Source organism: Pezoporus flaviventris, unplaced genomic scaffold, assembly GCF_033815535.1.
Source record: "Pezoporus flaviventris isolate CSIRO_AGI_PZ_B2104156 unplaced genomic scaffold, CSIRO_AGI_Pfla_v1 ptg000078l, whole genome shotgun sequence".
Lineage (NCBI taxonomy): Eukaryota > Metazoa > Chordata > Aves > Psittaciformes > Psittacidae > Pezoporus > Pezoporus flaviventris.
Window position 1 is genome coordinate 8,249,384 of NW_026892626.1, and position 24,463 is coordinate 8,273,846.

The window sequence follows — 24,463 nt, forward strand, 5'->3', positions numbered from 1 at the left end:
CGTATCTGGGCAGCAAGGCCCCGCCACAAGCCCCGGGACGTGTAGAAGGGCTGGGGCTGGCGCTGTCCGCAGTCTCCGGGCAGAGTGTGCCGCAAGGCAGCCACCTGGGAGCGTTCTGTGTGCTTCACCCGAGCCCCCAGCCCGGCCCAAAGCTCTGCTCCACATGAGGAGCCCCTCGCAGGGGGGCAGACACACAAACAGCCCGCACGCGCTCCAGCACCTCTGGCTCATCCCAGTCACAGATTTTTCCGTGCTACAACTTCCCCGTGGGTCTGACTCAGTGACAGATGCTGGCGGAGGCAGGGGATGAGCAGGGGTCACCCCTGTGTGACCTAGCCTGGTGATCCAGCTGCCTGCGCGAAGCAGCTCCTGTCCAGTGGCACCAAACGTTACAGTGAAGAGCAAGACCAGAAATCAGTGAGGTTTCTTCCCTGCTCAGAGCATTTTAATAGAAATGATGGGGTGGTACATCCTCTGTGGGCAGGAGCTGACGACTTTCCTGCACCAGGACTGCATCTCACCACTACCTTTTCCTTGTCCCCACCTCTGGTGGTCCCAGTCCTGAGATGCTCTCTACAGCGTGTCCCAGTACCTTGGGAGGACGCAGCTCATGCTGGCATCAGCAGCGTGAGCCAGCTGTGATACTGCTGGGAGCCGGCACCGTTCCTGCTGCCGGGCTTATCACAGGCAGTGCTGGAGGCAGGGGCACACCACCCTCCGCACGCCGCCCCGCAGGGAGGCATCGGCCAGGGTGAGGAGGGGGCCGCGGGGCAGCCCCCGGCCGGTTGCCATGCTGGCCACCTCTCCGGGCAGGAGAGCCCGGTTCCAGAGCGCAAAGCCAGCCAGGTGACCCACAAAAGCTGCCGCGGTGCTGAAGTCCCTGCCAGGGTGGTCCTGCTGCCCCCCCAGCACCAGTGAGCCACCAGCAGGAACCTCATACCCCTGCCGGAAGCCGGAGCCAGCAGCCAGCAGCCGTCTGTCCAGATAGAAGCGGTACTGGCCCTGGCCAGAGGACCAGGTGAGGCAGAGGTGGTGCCATTCACCATCCAGGAGTGGTGTCACCGGTAGCTCCCGAAGCTGCCCGTCCCCGATGACAAACTGTGTGGAGCCGGGGAGGTCCCTGTCACAGCCACGCACGGCCAGCTCGCTGCTTCTGTCCTCAGTGGTGTAGGAGAGGAGAGCACCGAGGCAGGGGGCTGGGGTGGCCACCCAGGCACAGAGCGACAGCGCCCGCAGCCCCCGGCGCGGCCCCAGCCCCACGATGGCCACATGCTCGGCAGAGGTGTTGGGGAAGAGCAGGACAACACCGGTGTGACAGGCTGGAGGAGTGGGTGCTGGGGTGAGGAGCTTGTACCTACCCTCTCCTGGCTGCTGGGGTGCTGGCGGCTGCTCCTGGGGGACCATGGTCACAGTGGGGAGCACCAGTGCCACTGTTTGGGCTCCGAGTGCTGCGTTGTGAGTGGGCTCTGTATCCTCCCTGGTTGCTCCACCATGCCCAGCATCAGCCGGCCGCCAGTGCCCTTCCTGCTGCCGGTGTTGCTGCCACTTCTTCACCTTCGGGCACCGAGGGCTGGGGGTGCTGGTGGCCACTCGGCCATGTGGCTCCCGCTGGCCGCCCCAGCTCCGGGCAGCATCCAGCGGGCTGTGTGTCTTGGTGCCAGCCTCCACAGGTGCACCCAGCGGGTGTGTGAGCAGGTGGTACGGTGGGCTCAGGGCACCCACTGTTCGCTCCAGCCACTTCAGCCTGCGGTGCAGCCGCCGGCCGGCAGTGGCCAGACGGGCCAGCTCTGCCCCCAGGGCAGCCCGGGCAGTGGTGGCCGCCTCTGCCTGCTCTGCAAGTGCCCTGAAGCGTTCGTCGATGTTGTAGGAAATGTTGTAGTTGTTGGCGATGCTCTGGAGATGGCTCAGTGTCACCTCCTGGAGCCGCTGAAACTGCAAAGGAGTGGGGCGAGATGGGTTGAACCCACATCCCCGTGCACTGCTGGCCCCGGCCTGCCCCAGAACAGTGCCCCCCGGACAGGCCGGGTTGTGCATGCCACCCATCCCGGCACCCACCTGCTCCTCCAGCCGCCGCAGCCGCAGGAGCAGGGAGCCAGGGCGGGCGCCGGGCCCCTGGGTCAGACCGCCTTGCAGGGCAGCAGCGAGGAGCAGGCAGAGGGGCAGCGCTGTCCTGGCCATGTTGCTGCCGGACGGGTTCTGCCTGCACAGCAGAGCCAGCCCCGGCCCCCGCGGGGTCCCCCGGGGCAGCCTCTATCATGATGAGATCCGCAGCCACTGCTGGCACGGGCCAGCAGCCGCCATCAGTGGCCAGGGCTGGGCGGGGGCCGTGGGCCTCGGCCCAGGCGCTCCCTGGAGCTCCGGCTGCCCGGGTCAGGGGCTGTGAGGTGAGGGGAGGTTTGCGGAGACCCTGGGTGTACGGCCCAGGTGGGCCCAGCCGAGCGGAGCAGCAGGGTGGGGAGTCGCATGGTAGGGTGGGCAGGACGGTGCGGGCAGGACAGTGAGGGCAGGGCAGGGCAGGATGATGCGGGCAGAGCAGGATGGAGAGGGCAGGGCAGGACGGTGCGGGCAGGGCAGGATGGGGCAGGATGCTGCGGGCAGGGCAGGACGGTGCGGGCAGGGCAGGATGGGGCAGGATGCTGCGGGCAGGGCAGGACGGTGCTGAACGGCCCGGGCAGGCCAGGACGATGCCGCCAGTCTGAAGCCACCAGGGGGCGGTAGCTCCGAGTGTAGGCGGAGCTTCATTTCAGGTGGGCGGTGCTTCAAGTGGGCGGTGCCGGTGCTGCGGGGGGCGTGTCCAGGCGCGGGGAGGTGACTCGCGGCTCCGCTCCCGCCCTGTACCCTTGAGCCGGCGGCAGAAGATGGCGGCGGCGCCGGCTCTCGCCCATCGCATCGCCCGCTCAGGTGCGCCCGGCTCCGCGTCCCCCCGCGCCCCTCCGCAGGGACACCGTGTCCCCTGCCCTGCCCCTGCACTGGGGCAGGCCCACCGCCCCTCCCGGCTTCGCCCCGCCGTGGTCAGGGTGCCCCATGGCCTTCCTCGGTGGGTCGGGGTGTCCCAGTGTCCCTCACTGTGGGGCTGTGCCCTCCCCGGCCCTACCTGCTGCTGTACCCCCAGGTGTGCTGCCTCTGTGCCGCCGGCTGCCGGCGTGGGGCAGAGCCATCCGGCAGCCCCCCAGCCTCCCGCTTGCCCCATGTCGTGCCTTCAGCAACAACAAGATCCAGGTGGAGATGAACGAGAGCTCAGGTACAGCTGGTGGCACCTTTGCGGTGTCACACTCATCCTACGGGGAGTTGTGGGGCACAGGCAGGGCCCCTTCCGTGCCAGCCCCAGGGCATGTGTGGCGCTGACCATGGAAACCACGGAAGCCCCACATATTCCAGCTTCAGCTGCTTAGGACCCTCAGAGAGGAGCATCTGGGGACCAGGGTGTCTCCAGTTGTGGTCACATCAGGTGGCTGGGTGCTGCTTGGGTGCCACAGGCAAACCTTAGCTGTCGCCGTGGACAGACCTCGTGCCCCGTGCCCTACCCGTGCATTGTCCCCTCTGCAGGGTCCCTGCTTTGGAGACCTGGTGGAATGGCAGGCGCTCCTCCGGGGAGCAGCTGTTGGGATTGCTGTGTCCTGCCTGCCAGGAATAGCTGTCATGGGGCCATGTTCCCGCACCAAACAAAGGGTGCCCCTTCTTGAGGCTTCCCAGAGCCTGCCTGAGCCTGCTACACCATGAGGGCCCTGGGTGCATCCTCATGCTGTCCGCAGCCTGAGCACAGCGGCAGCACACAGACCAAGCACTCCAGGACCTTTTGGGGAGGGTAGTGCAGTTGGGAGGGGATAAGGGCTCAGAGCCCTTCCCGCAGTGCTGGACGGGGTGGCAGTACTGCTGGCGGGGTGGGAAAGGTGTGTGATCCCCTGGGCATGGGATGTTTGCTGTGATAGCAGTGGGAGGCTAAACCTTATCCAGTGAGCCCAGAGAGAAGGGAGCTGATGAACAGTGTTACCCCAAAGGTGTCTGGTCTTTGGGACACAGGGTGTGTTTGTCCATGCACCGGGTTCACCTCTGGCTCAGTGAGCCCAGCTTGCAGGCAGGTCTGGTCTGTTCTTGGCCACACTGCTCTGAGGGCATTTTGAAGAGCCAGGAGTGGGAAGGCATGATCTGGGTGAGCTGGGAAGCATGGAGGCGGGTGAAGTTCCTTTGGGCAAGGCACTGTGAGAGTGTGTTGGTGGGGTTCTGGTGTCTTTGTGTTTACTGTGGTGCAGGCATCGCCACAATGAAGTTCAAGAGCCCCCCAGTCAATAGCCTTAGCCTGGACTTCCTCACCGAGTTCTGTATAAGCCTGGAGAAGCTAGAGAATGACCGGGCCTGCCGTGGCGTCATCATAACATCTGTATGTGTTGTCCTGAGCTGGATCTAACGTGCAAGCAATGGGTTCCGCTCCATTCCTTGTGCTTGGTGTCTTGACTCCGTGGTCACTGGCATGGGAGGGTAATGAGGGAGCTTTGATCAGCTTTGGAATGAGGGGAGGGGATTCTTGGAAGTGCTGTGCTCTTTCTTCCCTGCCCTTTTCTAGCACAATAACAACAACCGAGTATTGTGATTTGTTGTTACAATCAAAGCTGCTTACCTGCAAAGCTGACACATCCCTTGAGATCTCTTGAACTGTCCAGAGGGAGCTGCTAGGGGATGCCAGTGTTTATTTTCAGATGTGATGTGTGTACAAAGTGGGTGTCTGGGAATGGGACAAAACAGATTTTATGCTGCATGACTGGTGTACCAGCACAGGCATCCTGATAATAAGAAATCATGCTGTGAGCAAAGAGTCCCAGCCCTGCAGCACATGGTGATGAGATGATCCAAGCTGTGGGAGCAATGGGGAGATTGTTTCAGAACCCCAAAAGACCCTGGTTCATGTCATATTTAATTAGTCCTTTCCCTTTCCTCAGACTGTAGGTTGACTGCATTAGGGTCATCCGTGAGCAATGACTCTGAGTGATGTTTGCATTTTCCCAATTCCAGGCCATCCCCAAAATCTTCTCATCTGGGCTGGACATCACCGAGATGTGTGGGAAGAGCACGGAGCACTACGCCGAGTTCTGGAGAGCTGTGCAGGAGATTTGGCTCCGGCTGTACAGCTCCAACATGGTGACACTTGCTGTAATCAATGTACGTTCTTTAGATCCACCGCCCCAGTCACCCTGAGCGATCTGTTTTGTTTGCACCACATGAGCAGGGACAGCTTAAGCAGCTTGTCAGTGCTGAAAGAAACACAAGGATGTAGTTGTTGGGATGTCTGGGCAAAGTTCATGTCTGTTGTTCAGTGCATCGGGGTGTGGGAAGGTCTGGAAGCGTGGGATGCTGCAGGCTCCATGTATGTAAGCTGCAGGAGCTCTGGGGTATAGCAGCATTTCAGCTGCATGGAGAGCTTGCATGGCACTCGTGTTCTGCCAATGGAGGCTGAGGTGTCCTTGGCAGTGTTTTGTGCAGCAAGAGCCATACCCTGCCCACGAACTTTGCTGGAGGACCAGGAGGAGGGCTTAGGTCAGTGGTAGAGCCTGAAGGGGCATCAGTAGCAGACGAGTGCTGGAGAAGCCGAGTGGTTGGTGTAGGAGCAGTCCAAAGGGTGCCTGTCACATGCCTACTGGCTGCTTTCTCACCGATGGGACTCGTAAGAGTTGCCCAGTCGCTTGCCTGCTGCACTGCTTTGCTGTAGGGGAGGAGGTGAGAGGCAGCCATGCATTGTACAAGTGTCCCTAGTCCTGTGGGCAGCAGTGTTTCGGGCAGTACGGTTTGTTGTAAGCCCTTTTTCACTGGGTTGTGTTCCTCCACCTATAGCTCTTGGCTAGCAGGGAAGTGCTGTCTGAATCTCAGTGTCTGTAGATGAGTTGTTACCTGCTTGGTGTCTTGTTTTCATGTTTTGGTGCAGTGCTGCTTTGGCAGCTCCTGGGTCTGTATCTGCCTGTAGGCTATCTTTGAAGGCAGTTGGGTCTCTGATGTCTTCATGCAGGCACCCTGTGCACCAAGCACAAACTTGGAGGTTTTATAGACAGAAAGTGTTACAAAGCCCCTGAAGAAAACCGTTTCTGTGACATTTAGGTTTACAAACTGAACTGCTCTTAAAGACTCAGGTATGGTTACAAGAAAATGCTTTAGCAAATAACCACTGTGGGATTTGTGATCTGAGTAACATGGATCAGTTAATTAAAGAGCATTGAAAAATGAAAGGGTAAACCCCGGTAAACCTACCAGAATCTTCTTTAGGGCTGTTCCACACCAGGTAATCAGAGACTTAGGGAATATCTACTCTGTCAGCGTTTGTAACCATGACCTAGACTCACTCTTTCCTTCTCATTGCCAGGGGTCCAGCCCAGCAGGAGGCTGTCTCATTGCCTTGTCATGTGACTACAGGATCATGGCAGAGAACCCCAAATACACCATCGGCCTGAACGAAGCCCAGCTGGGCATAGTGGCTCCCTTCTGGTAAGCCAGTGTCTTCCACTTCTAGTGTTATGTGTCGGTCTCTAAAGAGAATTAATCTTCAAGGAGTTTATGAATCAATTTAATTTGCCACTGAGATGTAGTTTTATGCGTCAGTGATCAGGCAGCTGCAGGAGACAGCACCTCATTTCTCTGTCCTGTAGGCATCTGAAGAGCTTTCAGGGTACAGAATGTCCACACATCCTTCACCAATGAGGACCTCGGTTCTGACCCTGCAGTCAACTCTGAAACAAGTTCTGGGAGATCTCCTGGTCAGGCTCAGCCTGGGAATATGCTTTTCTCTGGACACATGCTGTGTACCTGCAAAATACCATAACTGTGAAGATCTCTGAAAGCTTAGAGACACCAATATGCTAAGACACAGGCCCTTGATTGCCCTGAGAACGTAGCACTGAGGGGAAATAGAGCAGCTCTCATGGAGAGGAGGGGGAACTTTGGTAGAACCCAAAATGACTCTGCTCGCCTGACTTTGCGCAGCGTGGCTGAGCCTACAGCCTGGGGAGTGAGACCAAGCGTGCTGTTAGCTTTGATGTCAGTGCAGCTGCTGCTGGGTGTTGGTTTCCATGACCATGGCTTTGCCTCCCATCTCCTCTAGGTTTAAGGACACATTTGTGAATGTTGTGGGACAGCGAGTTGCTGAGCGCTCCCTCCAGTTGGGCTCCCTGTATCCTGCACCTGAGGCCCTCAAGTTTGGCATTGTGGATGAGCTGGTGCCAGAGGAAAAGCTCCAGGAGAAGGCTGCAGCTGTTATGGCACAGTGGTTGGCCCTTCCTGGTATGGGTGGCACCTCCAACAGAGGAGGAGGGGACCTGATCTGGGTGGGAAGGACAGGCACCCCAGTTGGTACCTGGGAGCTACGTAACAGTTCTCATTTAAAGGGAAGGTGTGGATGGCTGGGTGGTAGGAAAGCTCAGTACAGCAGTCCAGGCAGCCTTGGGCTAACAGAGATGGGCTGGCCAGTGCCCTTGCATGGGAGGACACTGTGCTGGGTGTGCAGGGACATGACTCCAGCTTGGCTCACCCTGTCAGCCCTTGCTGAATCAATCTGGAGGTGTGTGAGTCCCAGATACAAACTGAATCTCTGTGCGTGTCAGTGGAGGTGTTACCCCAGGAAAGCTGCCATGGAGCTGGGGTAGAAGGCAGGGTGAGAATGCCTGGGTGGTTGCCAGTTCACCTTCATGGTCTGGATCAACCCTCGGCACTCTGCTGAGCTGGAGATGGTGATGGGGGTGTAAGGACAGCACAGACATTACATGCATGTTTGGGCTGCTCTGTGACTGGCTGCACAGGGTTCCTGGGCTGGGAGAGGGCTCCTCATGGCCAGGGCTACGTGTGAGCTGTCCCATCCCATGCCACCTCCTGGGCTGCAGGGAGCTGTAGCTGTGTAGCACCCCTCGGCTGCTTTTCGTGTAGGAATCTGAATGAAACTGCACAGAAAGAGGGGTCCCAGGACTGTCACTTTGTGTTCCACCCTTGGAAGAGGGTCCCTGAGCAGCTCTCTGCCCTGCCTTGCTGGTGTTAAAGTGGCACCTCAGCTCCAAAGAGTGGGGAGCACATCTCATCTCTCTCCTAGCTTGCAGGAGGCACCATGCAGATCCTTTCCCAGAGCCCTAAATCAGAGCAGAAGGAGTCTGCCCTGGTGAAGGTGTCTGTAGCACACAGGAGCTGGAGCAATTTGGTGTTCCCAGTGCATGGGGGGTGTTGGTGATTTCTTCACTGTCGTGGTTAAAGCACAGTGAGAGCTCGCGTGCAACTTCTGTGCCACAGATGCGCTGCCACATCACTGGCCATGGCTCTGGGTGTGTATGTGAGCAGGTGGGTGCGCAAGGCCTCAGTCAGCTCCAGCAGCCACCACTGCTCTGGCAGTATCCACGTATTCATGTGGAGTGGCACAGGCCCAGAGCCTGCTGTTGGGATAAGCTCAAGGGGCCCTAGCTGCTGGCTTCTGACAGTGTGCTTGGCATGAGCAGACTGTCTTGCCAGAGGCTGAAGGGTCTGGGTCACTGGGAGCTTAGAGCCAGAGCAGTTTCAAGTAGCAGAGAATTTTGTCTGGTTACTGCTGTCCTGAGCCTGGTGTTGTTTGTTGAGATGGGGGCTAGGCTCTGGAGAGTGCAAAGAGAAGGAGGTGCACAGTTTCCTGTTGTCTGTCCCAGTAGACCAGTGGTTTCAGCGGTACAGATCATGATTTATTGTATCAGAATTTATCCAGTTCAGCTTCCAGCTGGTGGGGTTTTCTTACACCTTTCCCCGTTGGTCTAAGGAGCCCTTTGTTGTGCAGTACCTCCTCATTTGGAGGCACCTGCACAGAGGGGGCAGTGGCTGAGAGCTGTTAGGGTGAGGACCATGCACATTCCTCATCCCCACTCTCCTCTCTGCAGACCATGCCCGTCAGATCACCAAGTCCATGATGAGGAAGACAGTGTTGGACCGCCTGGTAGCTCACCGAGAGGAAGACATTAAGAACTTCATCAGCTTTGTCTCAAAAGAGTCCATCCAGAAGTCACTTCGCATGTACATGGAGATGCTGAAGAAGAAGAAGAGCTGAGGAGCTAGCCACGCAGGGCCTGGTCTTAGGAGCTTGAAATGCTGCAGCAGCTATAGACTTTCACAGTGAAGTTGTCTGCAGTGTCAGCAGTTGGTGATGTGCTACCTGCTCCCATGGCCACCCCAGCTGCCCCTTTAGTCCCCATAGAGTGCCTGACACCACTGCTGCCTTTCCTGAGAGCAGGAGAGCAGTCTGCTCAGCTCCCTGAGGAACAGACAGGGAGAGGGTCATGACACCGCTGTGGCCTGAGCCCTCTGGTCCTTGGATGTCCTCCCTTCTATCCAACAGTTAATCATGAAAAGAGATTTGTCAATAAAGTCTTCAATGAGGTAGGAGATGGATGCTTCATTCCCAGCCTGTCGGTGGTCACTGCTTCCTGAGTGTGGCCTGTCCCCAGGCTCTCGTCCGTGGTGGGCTGAGGGGTCTGGGCATGGCTGGCGACTGGCTGCGACCGTTCTCCAGACCAGGATCTGAAGCAGCCCTTGTACAGGGATGGTGGATGGGGCTGCAGGGGGTGGCTTCACAGGGCTGGTGGTGGGAGCTGGAGCTGGATCGTGGTCTGAGGCCGCAGGACAATTCAAGCTGTCAGCTTCACCTCGACTGGGTAATGGTCGCTGACTGCCAGGGCCTGGAAGAGGGCGAGAGTTGGGGAGGTGTAGTGCAAGGTGTAATGCAATGGTGAGCCCCTCACCGTGCTGGTGGGACTGGCAGGGAGGCTGTGATTGCCCTGCCAGAACCTGCCTGCTGGAGTGGGACACCATGTCTCCTACCTGACACTCAACACACGAGGCTCCAGTTTTGCACCTTTTATGGAGGCAGCCTGTGGTCAGCACTGGCAGGCGGATGTCTGCCCTCTGAGACCCCTGCATCTTGCCTGGGAGCCCTGTGCCAACTATGGGTAGCTGAAGATTGTCTTGGACTGCCCCATGCCCTGGAACCCTGCCTGCTCCTGCCCACGAAAGGCCATGCAAAACCCTGTGTGCCTCATCTCTTCCCCCCAGGGACAGATAAATCCCCACTCCTGTTTCCACCCACAGGTCCCTTGTCACCCTGAGCTCCCACATGCCTGATGCAGGAGCAGACAGGCACTGGGCAGGGGCACACATGCTGCAGCCAGAGCCAGCTCATGCTGCTGCTGGAGCTGCTTCAGCTGCGGTTTTGAGCTGATCCTTAAGTGTGGCAGCTACATGACAGCACTGAGCTGCCTAATCCCTGCTAGGTGTCAGCAGCCCAGGGACAGTGCTGCCCAGGGCAGCTCAGCCTTGGTGCCTGTTTGAGCCCTGAAATTGCAAGCCCGGCTCACCTCTTCCTGCTCCAGCTGGAAAGCACGCTGGAAGTTGTAGATACCAGCGGAATTGGGCACGATGCTTCTCTTCAGCTTGGCGCCACACACCACGATCCTGCCCAGGAGACATGGGCAGTGAGGCTGGCTCCTGTCCCCACACTCAGGGTGGTGAGGGATGGGCAGGGGGTGCCCGGGGGGAGCCAGCAGTGTCATGACAGCCCTCACCTGTCATAGGCACAGTCTGACCTCCCCACCGTGGTGTCAGTGCCATCCGGGAGCAGCCACTTGAAGATGTCGCTGGTGCGCAGGCGGATGGATGACCAGTCACCATGCTGCACATAGGCGCAGTCGGCGTTGAAGTCCCCCAGGAACATGATGCTCTATAGCAGGGAGATGGGGGCTCATGGTGGGTGGGGAATAGGGCTGTCCCCAAAGAGCAGCCTCCCGTGGCAGGGGATGGGGCAGGGGGAGGGTCCCCATCCCACCACCTGCCTTGGAGCAGGGAACTAGTGTGGGTCTAATGGTCCCCGCAGCTCAGCGCCCACCCTCAGTGCCATCCCCCAGCGCTGGTGACACTCACATCGGTCCCCCACTTGTTGACAATGGCCAGGTAGACATCGTAGAGAGCATCAATCTCAGCAACAGCATCATGTGGAGCTGAGTGCAGTGGCACCAGCACAAAGTCCTGCACCTCTGCCAGGGAAAAGAGATGTCAGCCCCATGGCCACCCCATGCCACCACCCGGGGCCGTTTGACACCCTGCTTACTGGTGTTGGGTGCTGAGACCCTCAGGATGAACGGCTCCCGGCTGAAGACATCCTGGGGATCCTCATACTGGTAGGTGTCCACCACAGACACAACGTCTGTCCTGCAGGGCCAAAGGGGTGATGAACCTGGGGCTTGGCATGGCCCCTGTGTCCCCTGCATGGTGTCAGTGGCCCCGCGGTGCTGCAGGCAGGTGGCAGGGCACCCAGCCCGTTACCTGTAGATGAAGAGGTACATCTCCTTGTAGTTGTCCCGTCCCAGGGGGCCGCTGATCTCATAGTCATATGGGGACGTGGACAAACTGTGGAGAAGCAAAAGCAGGATGGTGACATTTCTGGCACCAGTGACATGGCTGGTACCATCCTGGGGTGGCACCAGGCAGCCCTGCTGTGCTGTCCCTGTGGACTACTGTGCCCTGTCCATGGGGTGACATGGGTGTAGTGGCTCCAAGCCACCCTGTTGCCCACACTACCCAGGGCATGGCAGGACACGAGGCAGCTCCATAGGGATGCTCCTCACCTTCACGTGCAGCAAAGCTAAATTAGGTCAATGAGCAGCCCCGGGCTGTGCAGAGCCTGGCGTCACCCTCCTTGCCTCAGCTGCTGTGTGGCCTTGCTGGAGGGGACACCGGAGAGGCGAGGGTGCGGGCTGGGTGTACCTGCTCCAGCACAGCAAGGCAGCAGCAGCCTCCATCCAGCCCCAGCCCCTGCCCGCACGCAGCCGGTAAGCAGCTGCCGCACTGCCACAGGCACTTCCAGACCACCCCAGCAGCCCCTTTTCCTACTGGGGTACCTGAGCCGCTCACTTCACAGCATCATCTGCCACGGGGTCCATCCCGGGGTCCCCCTGTCACTGACAGGGTATTGGGGCACTGGGGACTGCCTGTCTCTGCCTCCTTCATCCCCCATCTCGCCTCTGCCCTGTGCTGCTGGATTTTGGAGATGGAGCTTGCTGGAGCTGTGGTCCCTTTCCACCCTGTGTGCTCCAGGGGAATGGCAGCTTTTGGAGGAGTTTTGTACCACTTATATCCCTCTTCTCCTCCCCAGGTTACTCCCAGTGTCTCTTCCAAAGCTTCAGCCTGCTCCAAGCCTCAGCTGCAGCACTTTCCTCCCATTCCCCTTTTCAGAAGCAAAGCTTCTGCTAATGGATGACTCTGGTTTTGCCCTTTGTTGCTCAACCAGCTTGGCTTTCCCTGTAATGCTGGTGTCACAGCCGGGTGCCCCAGCCCTGCTCGTACCTGTTGAGCTGCTCCATGAGCTGGGTGACGGCGCTGAGGTCGGAGTCGCGCACCTCCTGCACCAGCACCACATCGTAGCGGCTCAGGATCTGTGGGACCAAGAGGGACAGTGATGGTGAGAGCGAGCCCATCTACTGCCTGGGCACCCTGACATGGTGCTGGATGCAGCACCATGGGGTCCTGCATGTCCCTCATGCAGGGTGTGTGCCTGACACCTCACTTTGGTCCCCAACAAGCCTTCATCCACCCAGGGCATCCCCAGCAGTGGGGTGCTATCCCATCCCCGTGGCACAGGAGACATGGATGTGTTCCTGGCACAGGAGCCACCTCTTGGGCCCACCCCAGTGCACAGCCCATCCCTGCACGGCACCGGCTGCACTCACACTGATGATGATGCCCGCCACTTCCTCGTTGGACATCTTGGTGTCACCGAATGCCTGGATGTTGAAGGCACCAATGCGCAGCGTGGCAGTGGCCAGGCATGGGAGAGCCACAGCCAGAAGGTACAGTGCCAGCACCACGGATCCCATTGGGAGCGAGGCTCAGCAGGAATGCAGTGATGGGAGACAGACTTTCAAAACTGCTTTAGATTTGGGGATAGAGCAAAGAAAACCACCCCATGTAGGTCCTCCCTAAGTCCTGGCACACTGTGTGCCATGGTGGGTACTGCCTGGAGCAGCCCACAGAGCTGGCTTGTTAGTCCCAGGGGAAGCTGACTCTTGTCCTGCCTCCATGAGCCCTCCCAGTAGCGTCCCTGCCAGCCTGTGGGATGACCCAGCTCTGCTCCCCAACAGGGTATCTCTATCACCCACCAATACCGGCACCCTGGGCTGCTCCACGTCCTTAAACCTGATCACAGCCCTGATGGGTAAGGGAGTGACTCCTCATCCCAGCTCATCCCAGTCCCTCACAGTTCATATCTGAAGGTGCTGATCCCAAATCGGTCCTTACCTTGCCGAGTGCATGACACCTCTGCCCTCCCAGCAGCAGGATGGGCGGCTTTATTCCTGATGGAGGTGCCAGCAAAGCAGGATGAGTCGGACACCCCCGTGGGGTTTTTGGCACGGCTCTGTGCTCCTTCCTACATTGGGAAACCCAAACCCCATGGAGCAGTGGGGTGGGGCTGGCACAGCCACCCCTGTGCCAATGCATCGCAGGGTGTCTGGAGAGGGGAGGCAGTGCTGGAGCATCTTGGCAGGGCTGGGTGGGTGCATGAGACTCGGGGTGTTCCAAACAGAGTGGTCCCCAAGTCACAGCTTGGGGCACAGCAGCAAAGCAGGTGGTGAAGAGCAATGGCCTTAATGTGAGTGATTCAGATGGTGTAATTATAGGGGAGAGGAGGAAATTGTGTGGTTTCTGGTCAGGCAGGCTGAGCGTCGCCAGCCTCGGCAAGAGGGGATGGCTGCAATCCACTGCAGCAGCTCTGGTGGTCACCGAGGACAGCCCCATTGGTGACCCAAAGCAGCCCCAGTGGAGCTATCATCCCACGCACTGGCACATGGCATCACCCTGCTCATGGCATCACCCTGCTCATGGCATCACCCCACTGAGGGAGCGGGCAGCTGTGACGGGGTGCTGGCAGCAGGGCAGGCAGAGAGGCGATGGCTGCTCATGCCTGGGCTTGCTGGGCTGTCCCGTGCATCCCGGGTTTCTCACCCTCACACCCAGTCACAGGGTGAGTCTGGTGTCCCTCAACACTGTGCCGGCACCGAAACCCCCCGAGGAGGCACCAAACCCCCTGGGAACTGACTCATGCCTTCTACTTCCCCCCACCCTTGCTGTCAGCACCCTGTCAGCCACCCCACATCCAGGCAGGTTCCAGCGGGATGAGGCTCTGCAAGCTGTCGGAAGAGCACCCTGCATCCCGCATCCCGGCAAGAGGCTCACATCCTGCCCAGAGACTCTCAAACCCTTCCTGGTGTCTCTGGCCTTGCTGCCAGCAGCTCAGAGCTTGTCACCCTCTGGGTCTGGCTCTCTCAGTGGCAGGAGGGGACCCCCAAACCTAGGGAACACCCTGGTTCCAGCTCCAGTGGGGCTGCCCCTGGCAGGGGGACAGGGGGTATGGGCACAGGGGGCTGGGGGGGGGGGAGGCCTGAAAGTACTCTCTCCAGAGCTGCAAGGGCTGGAAAAGACTTTTTTTTTAATGGAAACAGAGAGTATCCCACTCCCACAGGACCCTGAGGGCATCCTTGTGGATACAGCAGGCAGCTTGGCTGGCACTGGCAGTGCATGGGCTCCCATCAGGGATGCAGGTGCATGTTGGGGTGTCCTGGTAGCCAGCATGGGGATGGTCTCAGCGGGATTTCAGGGTCACCTCCACTGGGAAATGGTCACTGACAGCCAAAGCCTGGGTGTGGGGAAAGCAGAGAGGTGGCTGAGCTTGTCCAGACCCTCACCACTGTCATGGGTGGCTGGGACCCCAACGCTCCAACCCCAAAATTCAGAGCATACCCCAAAATGCTCAAGCTGGGGGGGGGGGTTGCATCAGTGCAGAGGTTGGGGTCAGGCCACCCTTGGCTGCACCCTGGGGAACAGGGAGCCCACCCATGCCCCCAGGAGGTGAGGTAGGTTGGATCCAAGTGCCAGTGGGATTATGTACCCGGCCCAGACTCACATCCTTGCTCTGGAGGTGGAAAGTCTTCTGGAAGTCATTGACAGTGGCAGAGCTGGGCTCAATGTCCTGGCGCAGCGCGGTGCCGCAGGCGACAATGCTGCTGGGGCATCATGGGGGTGTTAGTGCCTGGAGCCCCCCCCCACACCAGCACCCTCCCCTGCCGCGGCACCCACCGGTCATAGGCGCAGTCGGTGTCACTGACGGTGGTGTCGGCGCTGTCGGGGATGAGCCACTCGCAGTCATCAAGGGAGCGCAGGCGGATGGACTGCCACTGAGCGCTGGTCACGTAGGAGCAGTCAGCGTTGAAGTCGCCCAGGAGGAAGATGTTCTGTGGGGCAGTGAGCTCTGTCTCTGCCCATGGATCTTAGGGGGCACCACGTGCTCCCAAAAATATCAAGGGACAGCAAGAAACCTCCCCAGCACATGGGGGGACAAGCCCCCAGTAATGGTAGTGGAGCCACCCAGCAGTTCCTTGCATGAACATTGCTGAGGTGGTACCCGCTCCGATGGTCATGAGGGGTGTCCCGTGGGACACATCCATGCGTCATGGCTGTACCCCAGGCTGCCCCAGGGTGGAGCTGAGCTCCCCACCACCACTTACATTCGTTGCCCACTTGTTGACAACATCAGTATAGACGTCGTAGAGTGCATCAATCTCTTCTGCTGCTCTGCTGGGCTCGGCGTGCAGAGGCACCATCACAAACTCCTCCACCTCTGCTGGACAGGTGGTTGTCAGCCCCCAGCTCGGGTGCAGCACCCGGGAAGGGAGTGGGAACCCCAGGAACTACCCAGGGCCAAGCCCCAGCTACCAGCTGGGAAAAGCTGCTAAAGGGAAAGGGTGCATTGGTTTTTCATGGTCTGCTTGTCCTCCAGGCTGGAATTTCCAGTGGGGAGTTGCATCCCTCTGCACATGGTTTGGGGTTTGCTACTTGTTTCCCATCAGTTTTTCCAGGACACTGTGGGTTTGGGAAGGAGATGGAGGTGGAAGAGAGATGGGGGAGTGTGTGCATTCTTGGGAGGTTCTTGGGAGGTGGAAGTGATGGCACCGGGTAAGACATTCCACAAGGTGGGAGATGGGACATGATGAGAGATGGCATGTGATGGGGATGGCAGGTGATGGGGCATGGCAAGCAATGGGGAATGGTACATGATGGGAGATGACACCGAAGTGCAGGAAGCAGATGGTGGGATACAGCACAAGATGGGAGGTAGCAGGTGATGGGATGTGGGACAAGATGGGAAACAGCTGGAGATGTGAGATGGCACACAACTGGAGAGAACACACGGTGGGAGATGACGGTGATGGGAGATGGTGCATGGTGAGAAACAGCAGGCAGTGCTGGCCATGCTGGGCAGGTACCCAGGACCCCTGGGCACCCATGGTTGGGAGAAGGCCCTGCTGCAGTGAAGGACCCTGGTGGAGCCTCTGAGCTGTGCTCCAGGGTGCAACCTCCCTGCCTGGCATCAGCCCTGCGCAGAGGGGACCCTGTGCCAGGTCAAGGCAGCCCCAGCACCGGCTCTGCTCACGTGTGGTGGGTGAGGAGAACTTCACAACGAATGGGTCCCTGCTGAAGGCATCGGTTCCACCGGAGCCGCAGCTGTCATTGTAGTAGTAGCTTTCCAGCACTGAGACCATGTCCGACCTGAGGGGGAGAGCAGAGCAGCCCCCAGCACCACTCCTGCTGCAGCTGGGGCCCCCAAACGTACCCACCACCCTTTGGGGGCCACTAGCGAGAACAGCAAGTGACACAGGGGACGCTGGACCCAGGAGCATCCCTTACCTGTAGATGAAGACATACTGCTCCTTGTAGCTGGTCCGGCCCAGGGGAATGCTATCCAAAAAGCTGTATGGGTGCGGGGACATGCTGGGAGTAAGGTGCAGAGAGAGTGAGAGGAGGCTCCTGGTGCCCCTCAGCACCCATTGGGCTCTCTCTGGCTGAGACAGAGGGGCCCTGACACGGCAAGGCTCCATCTGGGATCTGCCCCAGCATCCCCTTTGCAGGGACCCCTCGCCCTGTGCCATTGGGGGCACCTGTTGAGCTGATCAGTGAGTTTCTTCACAGCACTCAAGTCAGCATCCCGGACCTCCTGCACCAGGGTGATGTCATATCCCGACAGGATCTGGGGGGACAAATCAGAGCTGCTCGCCCCTGGCTGGGAGCTGCTCCTGGGGCACCTATGGGTGTCTGGGCTGGGCTGTGAAGCCTCCCAGGCTGGCAACAGGAGGGCAGGAGGGACCCCAGAGCCAGGGAGGGAGCTCCTCTGCCAGCATCCTCTGGCTTGGAGGAACCCAGGGGTGACACAGTGCCCTCTAACACACATCTACCTACCACCCACCACCCCAGCAGCTTCTCACTTGCAGGCTGCTCTGAGTGAGGAACTGAGCAGCATCAAGCATCACCCATCCTTGGATGGGGACTGGCAAGAGTGAAGATAGCCCAAGGTTGGAGATGGTGATGGAGGAAGAACAAATGGGTGGATAAATGGAGGCTTGGATGGATGGATGAGTGGATAGGTGGATGAGTGAATGGGTGGATGGATGGATGGGTGGATGGGTGGATGGGTGGGTGGGTGAAAGGATGGATGGGTGGATGGAAGGATGGATGTGTGGGTGGGTGGATGGATGGATGGATGGATGGATGGATGGATGGATGGATGGATGGATGGATGCTTGTAGAAAGCTGGTGTCCAACTGTCCCAAGCTGGCTGCATTGCAGAGACCAGAGAGCAGCCAGAACTGCTCCTCTCCCCCCAGCACTCACAGAGACGATGATATCTGCGATGGTCTGGTTGGACATCTTGCTGTCCCCAAATGCCTTGATGTTGAAAGCGCTGATCTTCAGCATGGTGGCCATGTGCAGCAGGAGAGCTGCAACCAGCAGTGACAGCACCTGCTTCGAGGCTGCCATCCCATGTGCAGATGGCAGAGTGGCAGCCCTCCTGGCTAGGATGGGGATTTGGCACAGATGATGGGGGTGGCCAGGGCATTCCCACCTGGCCATACTGATTTCACTGGGAACACCAGGACCCTGGGATGGTGCATCCCTGTCCCGCCACTGTGCTCCTGCCTCACACGGGGCCTCATGCTGTCTGTTGCTCCTGGAGGAAGGCCAGAGCGGATAACTCACTGGCAAAGGAGCAAACGCCATTTCATGGTGACACAGAGCAGTTCCTCATCCACCTGGATACCTCTCCTGGTCTCGGATGTGCCCCAGCAGCAGTCGCGGACACCAAGGTCCCTTGGCTTGTCCCTCTCCCACCCCTCCCCAGGGTCTGTGCCCCAAATGACCCTACATAAGCTGTGCTGGGACACAGCAAGGAATGGATCCCCCCCAACCCTGACACACCTCCCCACTTCCTTCCCTGCCCAGAGCACCCTCACTGGGGTGTTCTGCCCCCCAGCTCTGCCCTGCCCCATCCTCACCCAGGCTGGAGTCTCCAAGACTCCCTGGAGAGCAGCGCAGCAGCTCCCACCCACCAGGAAAGGTGTTTGGGAAGTATTTTCTGTGGCGCTTGGCTCCCTCGGGTAATATTTCACCAGTGGATGGGATCTGAGCCCAGCTCAGGTGCCCTGAGTGCCTGATCCTGCAGGGTGCCCCAGTCAGATGGGCTGGGAGGACCAGCAAACACCCCAGCTTTCAGCACACCTGACACCCAACATGAGGAAGGGTTTGCCGCCTCCAGGTTCACTTTTTCTTCTGCTCTAATTAAATACTCTCCTTTCCCCACCTGTATCCTTGTTATGGCTGCAAGCGCTGGCACCTCTAACGCCACAGTCCCTCCCGTTGCTAACACAGTGATTCGGTAATGCCATGATTTAGTAATGCTGTGATTTGGTCATGGCAAAAAGCGCCCAAAGTCTCGCAGACCCTCCCTCCTCCCAGGGAGTGCAGCAGCCTCCCCGGCAGAGGCACCTATAGAGGGGCGTATCCATCCTGGGTGATGCTCGTGAGCTGTGCCCGGGCTCAGCCCCAGCAGTCATAGCAAAACTAAGCTGAGCTGCAGAAGGCGATGGGAGCGGGGAGCGGGACGTACCTTTGGTGCTGTGCAAGGTCTCTGCAAGAGGAAAGATCTGCACCTGCATTTATGGGGAGGGACCTGCTCCCCTTGCCAAGTGCTCCTCTGCCCGCGAGCATGAGGCCGCAGGCTCCATATGGCATTTCCCATGGAAACAAAGGTCTGCTCAGTGAAAAGTCAACCAGTTCAAACCAGTGCCAGCACCGTCTGCCACAGGTAGGGCTGAGAGCGTGCCTGAACCCACAGACACCGACAGGGGATCTGCGAGGTGCGAGTGAACCCCCGAGACCACTCGTGGGGATCACCAGCTCTCCACTATGGGGTATGGGCAGCTCTCGCTCGTCACCAGCTAGGATTTACCTTGAAAAGTGTTTATTTCACCAACACCAACCGTTCCCGCATTGCCAACAAGCTGACCTGAGGCAGCTGGCGCTGGGACTGAGCACAGGCAGTGCATCCCACCATGGCCCTGGTGCTGTGGTGTGGAGCTGCGAGCCCCGGTAACAGCGGGTCCTGTCGCGGTGCCTGACCCAGGAGCCCACCGGGGTCAGGCCCGGTCCCGGGGTGCTGCCCCGCACCCCGCACACTCCCGCAGCTCACCCAGCCCTGCCCCAGCGGCCTTGGCCGGACGCCCGGCCTCTGAGCGCAGCTGCCGCGTTCCCAGAGGGGCCGTGCCGGGTGATCCTTAGGGGATGTCGGGGCCCTGCAGCGACCCCCCCCGTGCCCGGGGCTAAGAGACCCTCAGGGCTGGACCCCCCCGCACCGCGGCCCAAGACCCCCCCCTAGGGCAAGCCCGCCAGGGGGCGTTGCCGGCGGCGAGCGCGCGTTGCCCCGTTTTGTCCATGTGGGGCCGCCGTAGCGCCCGCCCGCCCGCCCTGCGCCTCCGCTGCTGGGAGGCCGCGCTGCAGGACTGCAGAGGGGTCCATAGGGGCCCGGTGGGGTCCGGCGTGAGCCATGAGCGACATTCGGCACTCGCTGCTGCGGCGGGATGCGCTGAGCGCCGCCAAGGAGGTGCTGTACCATCTGGACATCTACTTCAGCAGCCAGCTGCAGAGCGCCCCGCTGCCTCTGGTCGACAAGGGCCCCTCCGAGCTCCTGGAGGAGTTCCTCTTCCAGGTCCCCAAGGAGCGCAGCGCGCCGCCCAAGGTGGGCCCCGGCCTCGGCATGGGGGGCGAGCGAGGCCCCGAGCGTCCGGACAGGGGCCGGGGGGAGTGGGGGCCGAGGCCCGCAGGAAGCCGGGCAGGCCCTGGGGCTGACGGCATGGGGCCAGGCAACGGCACCCGGACGCAGCCCCGAGGAGCGGGTGTGGAGGCCGAGGCCCCAGTTGCTCGGAAGCCCTGGGGGCGCTGCTGCTGGAGCCTGAGGCCTTATGGGGACAGGATGAGGTCCCTGGGGGGTGGCTGCTGCTGGGGACCGAGGCATCAGGAGGGTTCCTGGGGTGCTGGTGACGGAGGGGTTTTGGCCAGGAGAGAACTGGCTGGCAAGGCCCCAATGGACTGGACAGGACTCTGGGATACCAGACAGGGCCCGAGGGAGGGGAGGTACGGAGCACCTCGAGGCCCTTGGGAGCTATCTGCAGGCTCACAGTGTTGCAGCTGGGCCCTAAAAGAGGTTTTAGGTGGCTGCTGTGGGATGAAGCTGGGTCTTCCCAGACAGCAGTGACCAGAAACCACAGCTGCTGGTGAATGATGGGGTGCATGGGCCTGGAGGGCTGCTGGGCCCAGCTGTGACACCCTCCCTGCCCCCCCCCCCCCAGCTGCCCAGCAACACCCTTAGTGCTGTTATTTGCAGAGAAAGGAAATAGATTTCACCCCAGTATTGCTCTCGGTCTCATATCTCAGTTCAGGGCAGCACTTGCAGGTGCAGCAAGAGCCAGTCTTGGTTATCCAGGTATTCAGATATGACCTCGAGCATTTCACTATAACAAAGTATATGCAGTGGTGGTTCAGGAAGTTTGAGCATGTGTGCTGTGCATAGAGGTTGAGTTTCTGACTCTTGAGGGAAGCTGTAACTCTTTACTCTTCCTGCCTTTTCACCTCTTGGCTCTTCAAGAGCCCCAGTGTATTTTGCAGTTTTGCTTTTGTCTTCTTTCAGAGACTGAATTCACTTCAGGAACTTCAGCTCCTTGAGATCATGTGCAATTATTTCCAAGAGCAAACCAAGGATTCAGTCCGGCAGATCATTTTCTCATCTCTCTTCAGCCCTCAAGGAAACAAAGCAGATGACAGCAGGATGGCTTTGCTAGGAAAGCTGGTTTCCATGGCAGTGGCCGTGTGCAGGGTTCCTGTTCTGGAGTGTGCTGCCTTCTGGCTGCAGGTACAGCTCCTGTGCAGGCAGGGCAATCTTGGGGAAGGAGCAGGGGGGAAGTGCCACAATGGGTGAGCGAGGGCAGTGTCACCTAATCGTTGGTGGCAGCTGGTTGCAGTCAGCTGCTGCTCCTGTGGCAGCTTAAGCTGATATAACAACAGCTGTCTGCTACAGCTATGTTCTCCCTGTGTCTGTGCTTCTGTCCATTCCTCTGTTCCAGCATAAGGGAGAACTTCTGCTAAACCACTTCTGTGTGCACTGGCAGAAGAAAATTTGCTGTTATTTTTACTGTCAGTGAAGGTTTTATTGATTTCCTCCCCCTCAAGCCCTGCCTGTTGAAAGGGGTCAGTGGAAGGTTCAGCCAACACAGGGAACAAAACCATGGCAGTTCATGGTCATGTTGCCAAAAGAAGCCAACTCTACAGTTTAGGAAGTAAGCTGTGCCTGATGTGCAAGGTTGTGCATGGCAGAAGAGGCACAAAATACCTGTGTCTGGCTTGAGATTTGGCCACAAAATACCCATGTCTGGCTTCCATGAATAGAGTATGTTAGGGCTCTCCTTTGTCTTCCCCTTGCCCATTGAGATTCACCACTGTAGGCTTTGGGAAGCAGCATCTTTGCTGCTGCTGCTGCTGCCTTAGTGGGAAAAGCAGAAGTCACCTGTTTTACAGAAGGGTAAGAGCAGAAAGGCTGTGCTAGGAGGGAAGGGTGGGAGAAGGCAAAGCAATACTGTTTCTGTGGGGTCCCTCTTTTCCCACTTGGAGAGCTGTGGTGTAGGGGAGGAGGGGATGTAACCTGGATAGCAGAAGAAGGTGTAGCTTTTTGCAGATCCCAGCTCTTAAGTGACATGAGGATTGCACAGAATTTTTTCCACATTAAAAATGTCAAACACAGCTGAGAGGTTACTGAACTAGTTGAACTATAGAACTGTTGCTGAAGTAGTAAGGAAAATCTCAATCTAAGTAAAAATACTGATGTAAAAGGTTTTAATTTTAAACTACAGATGCTGTAAACATGAAATATCACCTATTTAGTACTGTGAAACAGTAATTTTATTTCTGAGTGAATATTTTATATGCAGAAAGAGAAAGCACTATTGAATTTTGGGAAACTGAAAACACAGGTGTTGAAGCAGCAGAGAGGCTGGGTGATGGGGGCAGGCACAGTGTATAGGCAACACAAACTTTGAAGCTGGCTCTATAGGAGTTTCTGTGGCTGGGTTTAACCTGCTTTTCCTCACGTGCTACACTGCTGCAGCGAACCCCTGCGGTGTACTGTGTGAGGCTGGCTCGAGCCTTGGTCGATGACTACTGCAACTTGGTGCCAGGGTCCATCCAGACACTGAAGCAGATATTCAGTGCCAGTCCTCGCTTCTGCTGCCAGTTCATTACATCTGTCACAGCTCTCTACGACCTCTCTTCAGGTAAGTGTTTCTAAGTTGTGTCTTTGGAAGTAAGAGGAGCAGTATAATGCAACACAGGTTAACTGCTGCGAGGGAATTAACTGCTGAAATTCTAAAGGTGCTTGTGACCATGTAATGATTGCCAGAAGCAGCTCAGGGGTGTGTCTGTTGCCTCGTCTCTCACTGGGGTGAGGATAGAAATAACCACTTGGTTATTTTTTATCTACTGAAGGTAAAGTCTTCGTTAGAGAAGCAGCCATGTAATTCCTGACACAAAGCGCAGTGTCCACCACAGAGGTTCAAAGGACATGGGAACCTTATTGATGGAGCAGCTCTATGAATGAAAGCTGATCTGCCTGGGCTGGGCAGCTGGACCTCCCTATTGCATGTCACCTGTTCAGCAGATAGACTCAGGGCTGTCTGTCAGTCTGGATCCTTCAGAAAAGGGGAGAAACAAATTCTGAATGCAAACTGGAGCTAGGTTTCTGTTGAGCGCTGATGAGAAATGCAGTCAACAGTATACACCAATGTGCTCTTTAACTGTATGTGTGACCAGGTAGTGATATGACATGTCTCTGTTGTTGCTCAGACACTGGAAATGTGTAGGCGTCTGAAATAAGATTCATTTATTCAGAAAGAGAGATAGAGACAAAAAGAGAGCTCATGGTAGACTAGAGAACAATGGTACACTAAATACCAACACCACATGTAATGCAAAACAGCAAATATATTTGTTATTGATAAAGGAAATGTTTTGCATGGTCTTCTCCAGGTAAGCAGTTTGGTGGTAGTGAGAGAGGTGCAGGCTTAGACTTTTTTCTTTTAAATATTTGGTAGAGCTCATAGCATATTCATCCTCAGTATTTTACATCTGTTTTGTGCAATCACTTACAAGTTTAAACAACTAATTAAAGGACTTGCCAAAAGGGAAATGACAAGAGTTATAGGAAGCAATTGTTTGTTTTTTTTTAATTCCTTACTTTATTAGAGGTGTCACTGGTGGCACAAGAAAAGGAAGCTTGTTCTTCAAAGAGTGAGCTGTAAGTGGGCAGTCTACCAAGTCCTGAGGACAGGAGTGCATGACACAGACAGCAGTATCTGTGAAACTGGGTTCTCAGAAAAGCTGAATACTGAAAAATACCAATTCTGTATCCGGAGCACATGAGTAATTCTGTAGTCCATATGATTTCTCCTGTAAGTCATTTCGGGCACAAAAAAAACCTGACTAGATAGTTCTGTGCTGAGCTCCTTGTTGAGGCTGCCTGCAACAAGCAACGATGTTGCTCAACCTAGTAGCCCGCTCCTGTGGCAGGATGATGCACAACTGCTGTGTAATCAGCGTTTCTCTTGTCTGTAGCCTTGCTGCAGCTCATCACCACCTTTCACTTCTTGAAGCTTTGCATAATCCTATAATCCTTTACCTGGCATGTGCCTGTGTTTTCATGTTAAGGTTTTCCACCAGACGTGCTTGTCTAGATGAGTCTAAAAGGAAATGAATTGAATGGCGTGAAGAGAAAGAAGTGCCAACAAGTTTTTCCTGTTCCATTGTCCATTGTACTTCCTGTGGCAAGGGATGAATGGAGACTGAGTTTAAAGAAAAATTGGGCAGATGACGGGTGGTAGAGAAGAAAATGTCAGAAGTACCTTTGATGGCAAAGAGGATAAATGTTGGCATTTGGTGGTGTCTTTAGAATAGGTGGAGAAGGTGAAGTTGACAGAAAGTTGTTATGTCTTCCCTGGGATAAACTAGCTTCTTACCTTTGGTGTCTTGAAAAAAACAGCGAAGTCTGGGAGGTTGTGAAATT

General features: G+C 57.5%; 5 protein-coding genes across 7 annotated transcripts in view; 2 read left to right on the forward strand and 3 right to left on the reverse strand.

Moving 5' to 3' along the window:
* Positions 1-24,463, forward strand: part of INTS15 (integrator complex subunit 15) — a 51,866-nt gene that overhangs the window by 23,821 nt on the left and 3,582 nt on the right. Inside the window, exons 2-4 of one of the 2 annotated variants that reach the window (XM_061473403.1) lie at positions 19,866-20,095; positions 21,044-21,265; positions 22,514-22,679. In XM_061473403.1, coding sequence (XP_061329387.1) covers positions 19,904-20,095; positions 21,044-21,265; positions 22,514-22,679 — 580 coding nt within the window. In that variant the 5' untranslated portion in view covers positions 19,866-19,903. Of the gene's footprint in view, positions 1-19,838; positions 20,096-21,043; positions 21,266-22,513; positions 22,680-24,463 lie in introns of those variants that run through there. The other variant, XM_061473404.1, reaches the window with a different exon arrangement.
* Positions 194-2,458, reverse strand: PTX4 (pentraxin 4). Its single transcript, XM_061473406.1, has 2 exons — positions 2,056-2,458; positions 194-1,932 (listed from the first exon to the last, which is right to left on the reverse strand). The coding sequence occupies exons 1-2, from the start codon at positions 2,176-2,178 to the stop codon at positions 682-684; spliced, it is 1,374 nt and encodes a 457-aa protein (XP_061329390.1). The 5' UTR covers positions 2,179-2,458; the 3' UTR covers positions 194-681.
* On the forward strand, positions 2,806-9,363 carry ECI1 (enoyl-CoA delta isomerase 1). Its single transcript, XM_061473336.1, has 7 exons — positions 2,806-2,901; positions 3,113-3,241; positions 4,251-4,378; positions 5,008-5,154; positions 6,347-6,468; positions 7,082-7,260; positions 8,865-9,363. The coding sequence occupies exons 1-7, from the start codon at positions 2,859-2,861 to the stop codon at positions 9,029-9,031; spliced, it is 915 nt and encodes a 304-aa protein (XP_061329320.1). The 5' UTR covers positions 2,806-2,858; the 3' UTR covers positions 9,032-9,363.
* Positions 9,609-12,848, reverse strand: DNASE1L2 (deoxyribonuclease 1 like 2). The gene is made up of 8 exons (XM_061473337.1): positions 12,702-12,848; positions 12,319-12,407; positions 11,299-11,382; positions 11,084-11,184; positions 10,897-11,009; positions 10,542-10,696; positions 10,335-10,431; positions 9,609-9,659 (listed from the first exon to the last, which is right to left on the reverse strand). Exons 1-8 carry the CDS (start codon positions 12,846-12,848, stop codon positions 9,609-9,611), a joined length of 837 nt encoding a protein of 278 aa, XP_061329321.1.
* Positions 14,442-19,130, reverse strand: LOC133279466 (deoxyribonuclease-1-like). 2 transcript variants are annotated; one of them, XM_061473196.1, is made up of 9 exons: positions 18,968-19,130; positions 17,695-17,876; positions 16,965-17,053; positions 16,714-16,797; positions 16,460-16,575; positions 15,534-15,646; positions 15,106-15,260; positions 14,933-15,029; positions 14,442-14,665 (listed from the first exon to the last, which is right to left on the reverse strand). In XM_061473196.1, the coding sequence occupies exons 1-9, from the start codon at positions 19,014-19,016 to the stop codon at positions 14,612-14,614; spliced, it is 939 nt and encodes a 312-aa protein (XP_061329180.1). In that variant the 5' UTR covers positions 19,017-19,130; the 3' UTR covers positions 14,442-14,611. The 2 variants fall into 2 exon arrangements, with proteins under 2 accessions (XP_061329180.1, XP_061329181.1); XM_061473197.1 differs by lacking the exon at positions 18,968-19,130 and adding an exon at positions 18,357-18,581.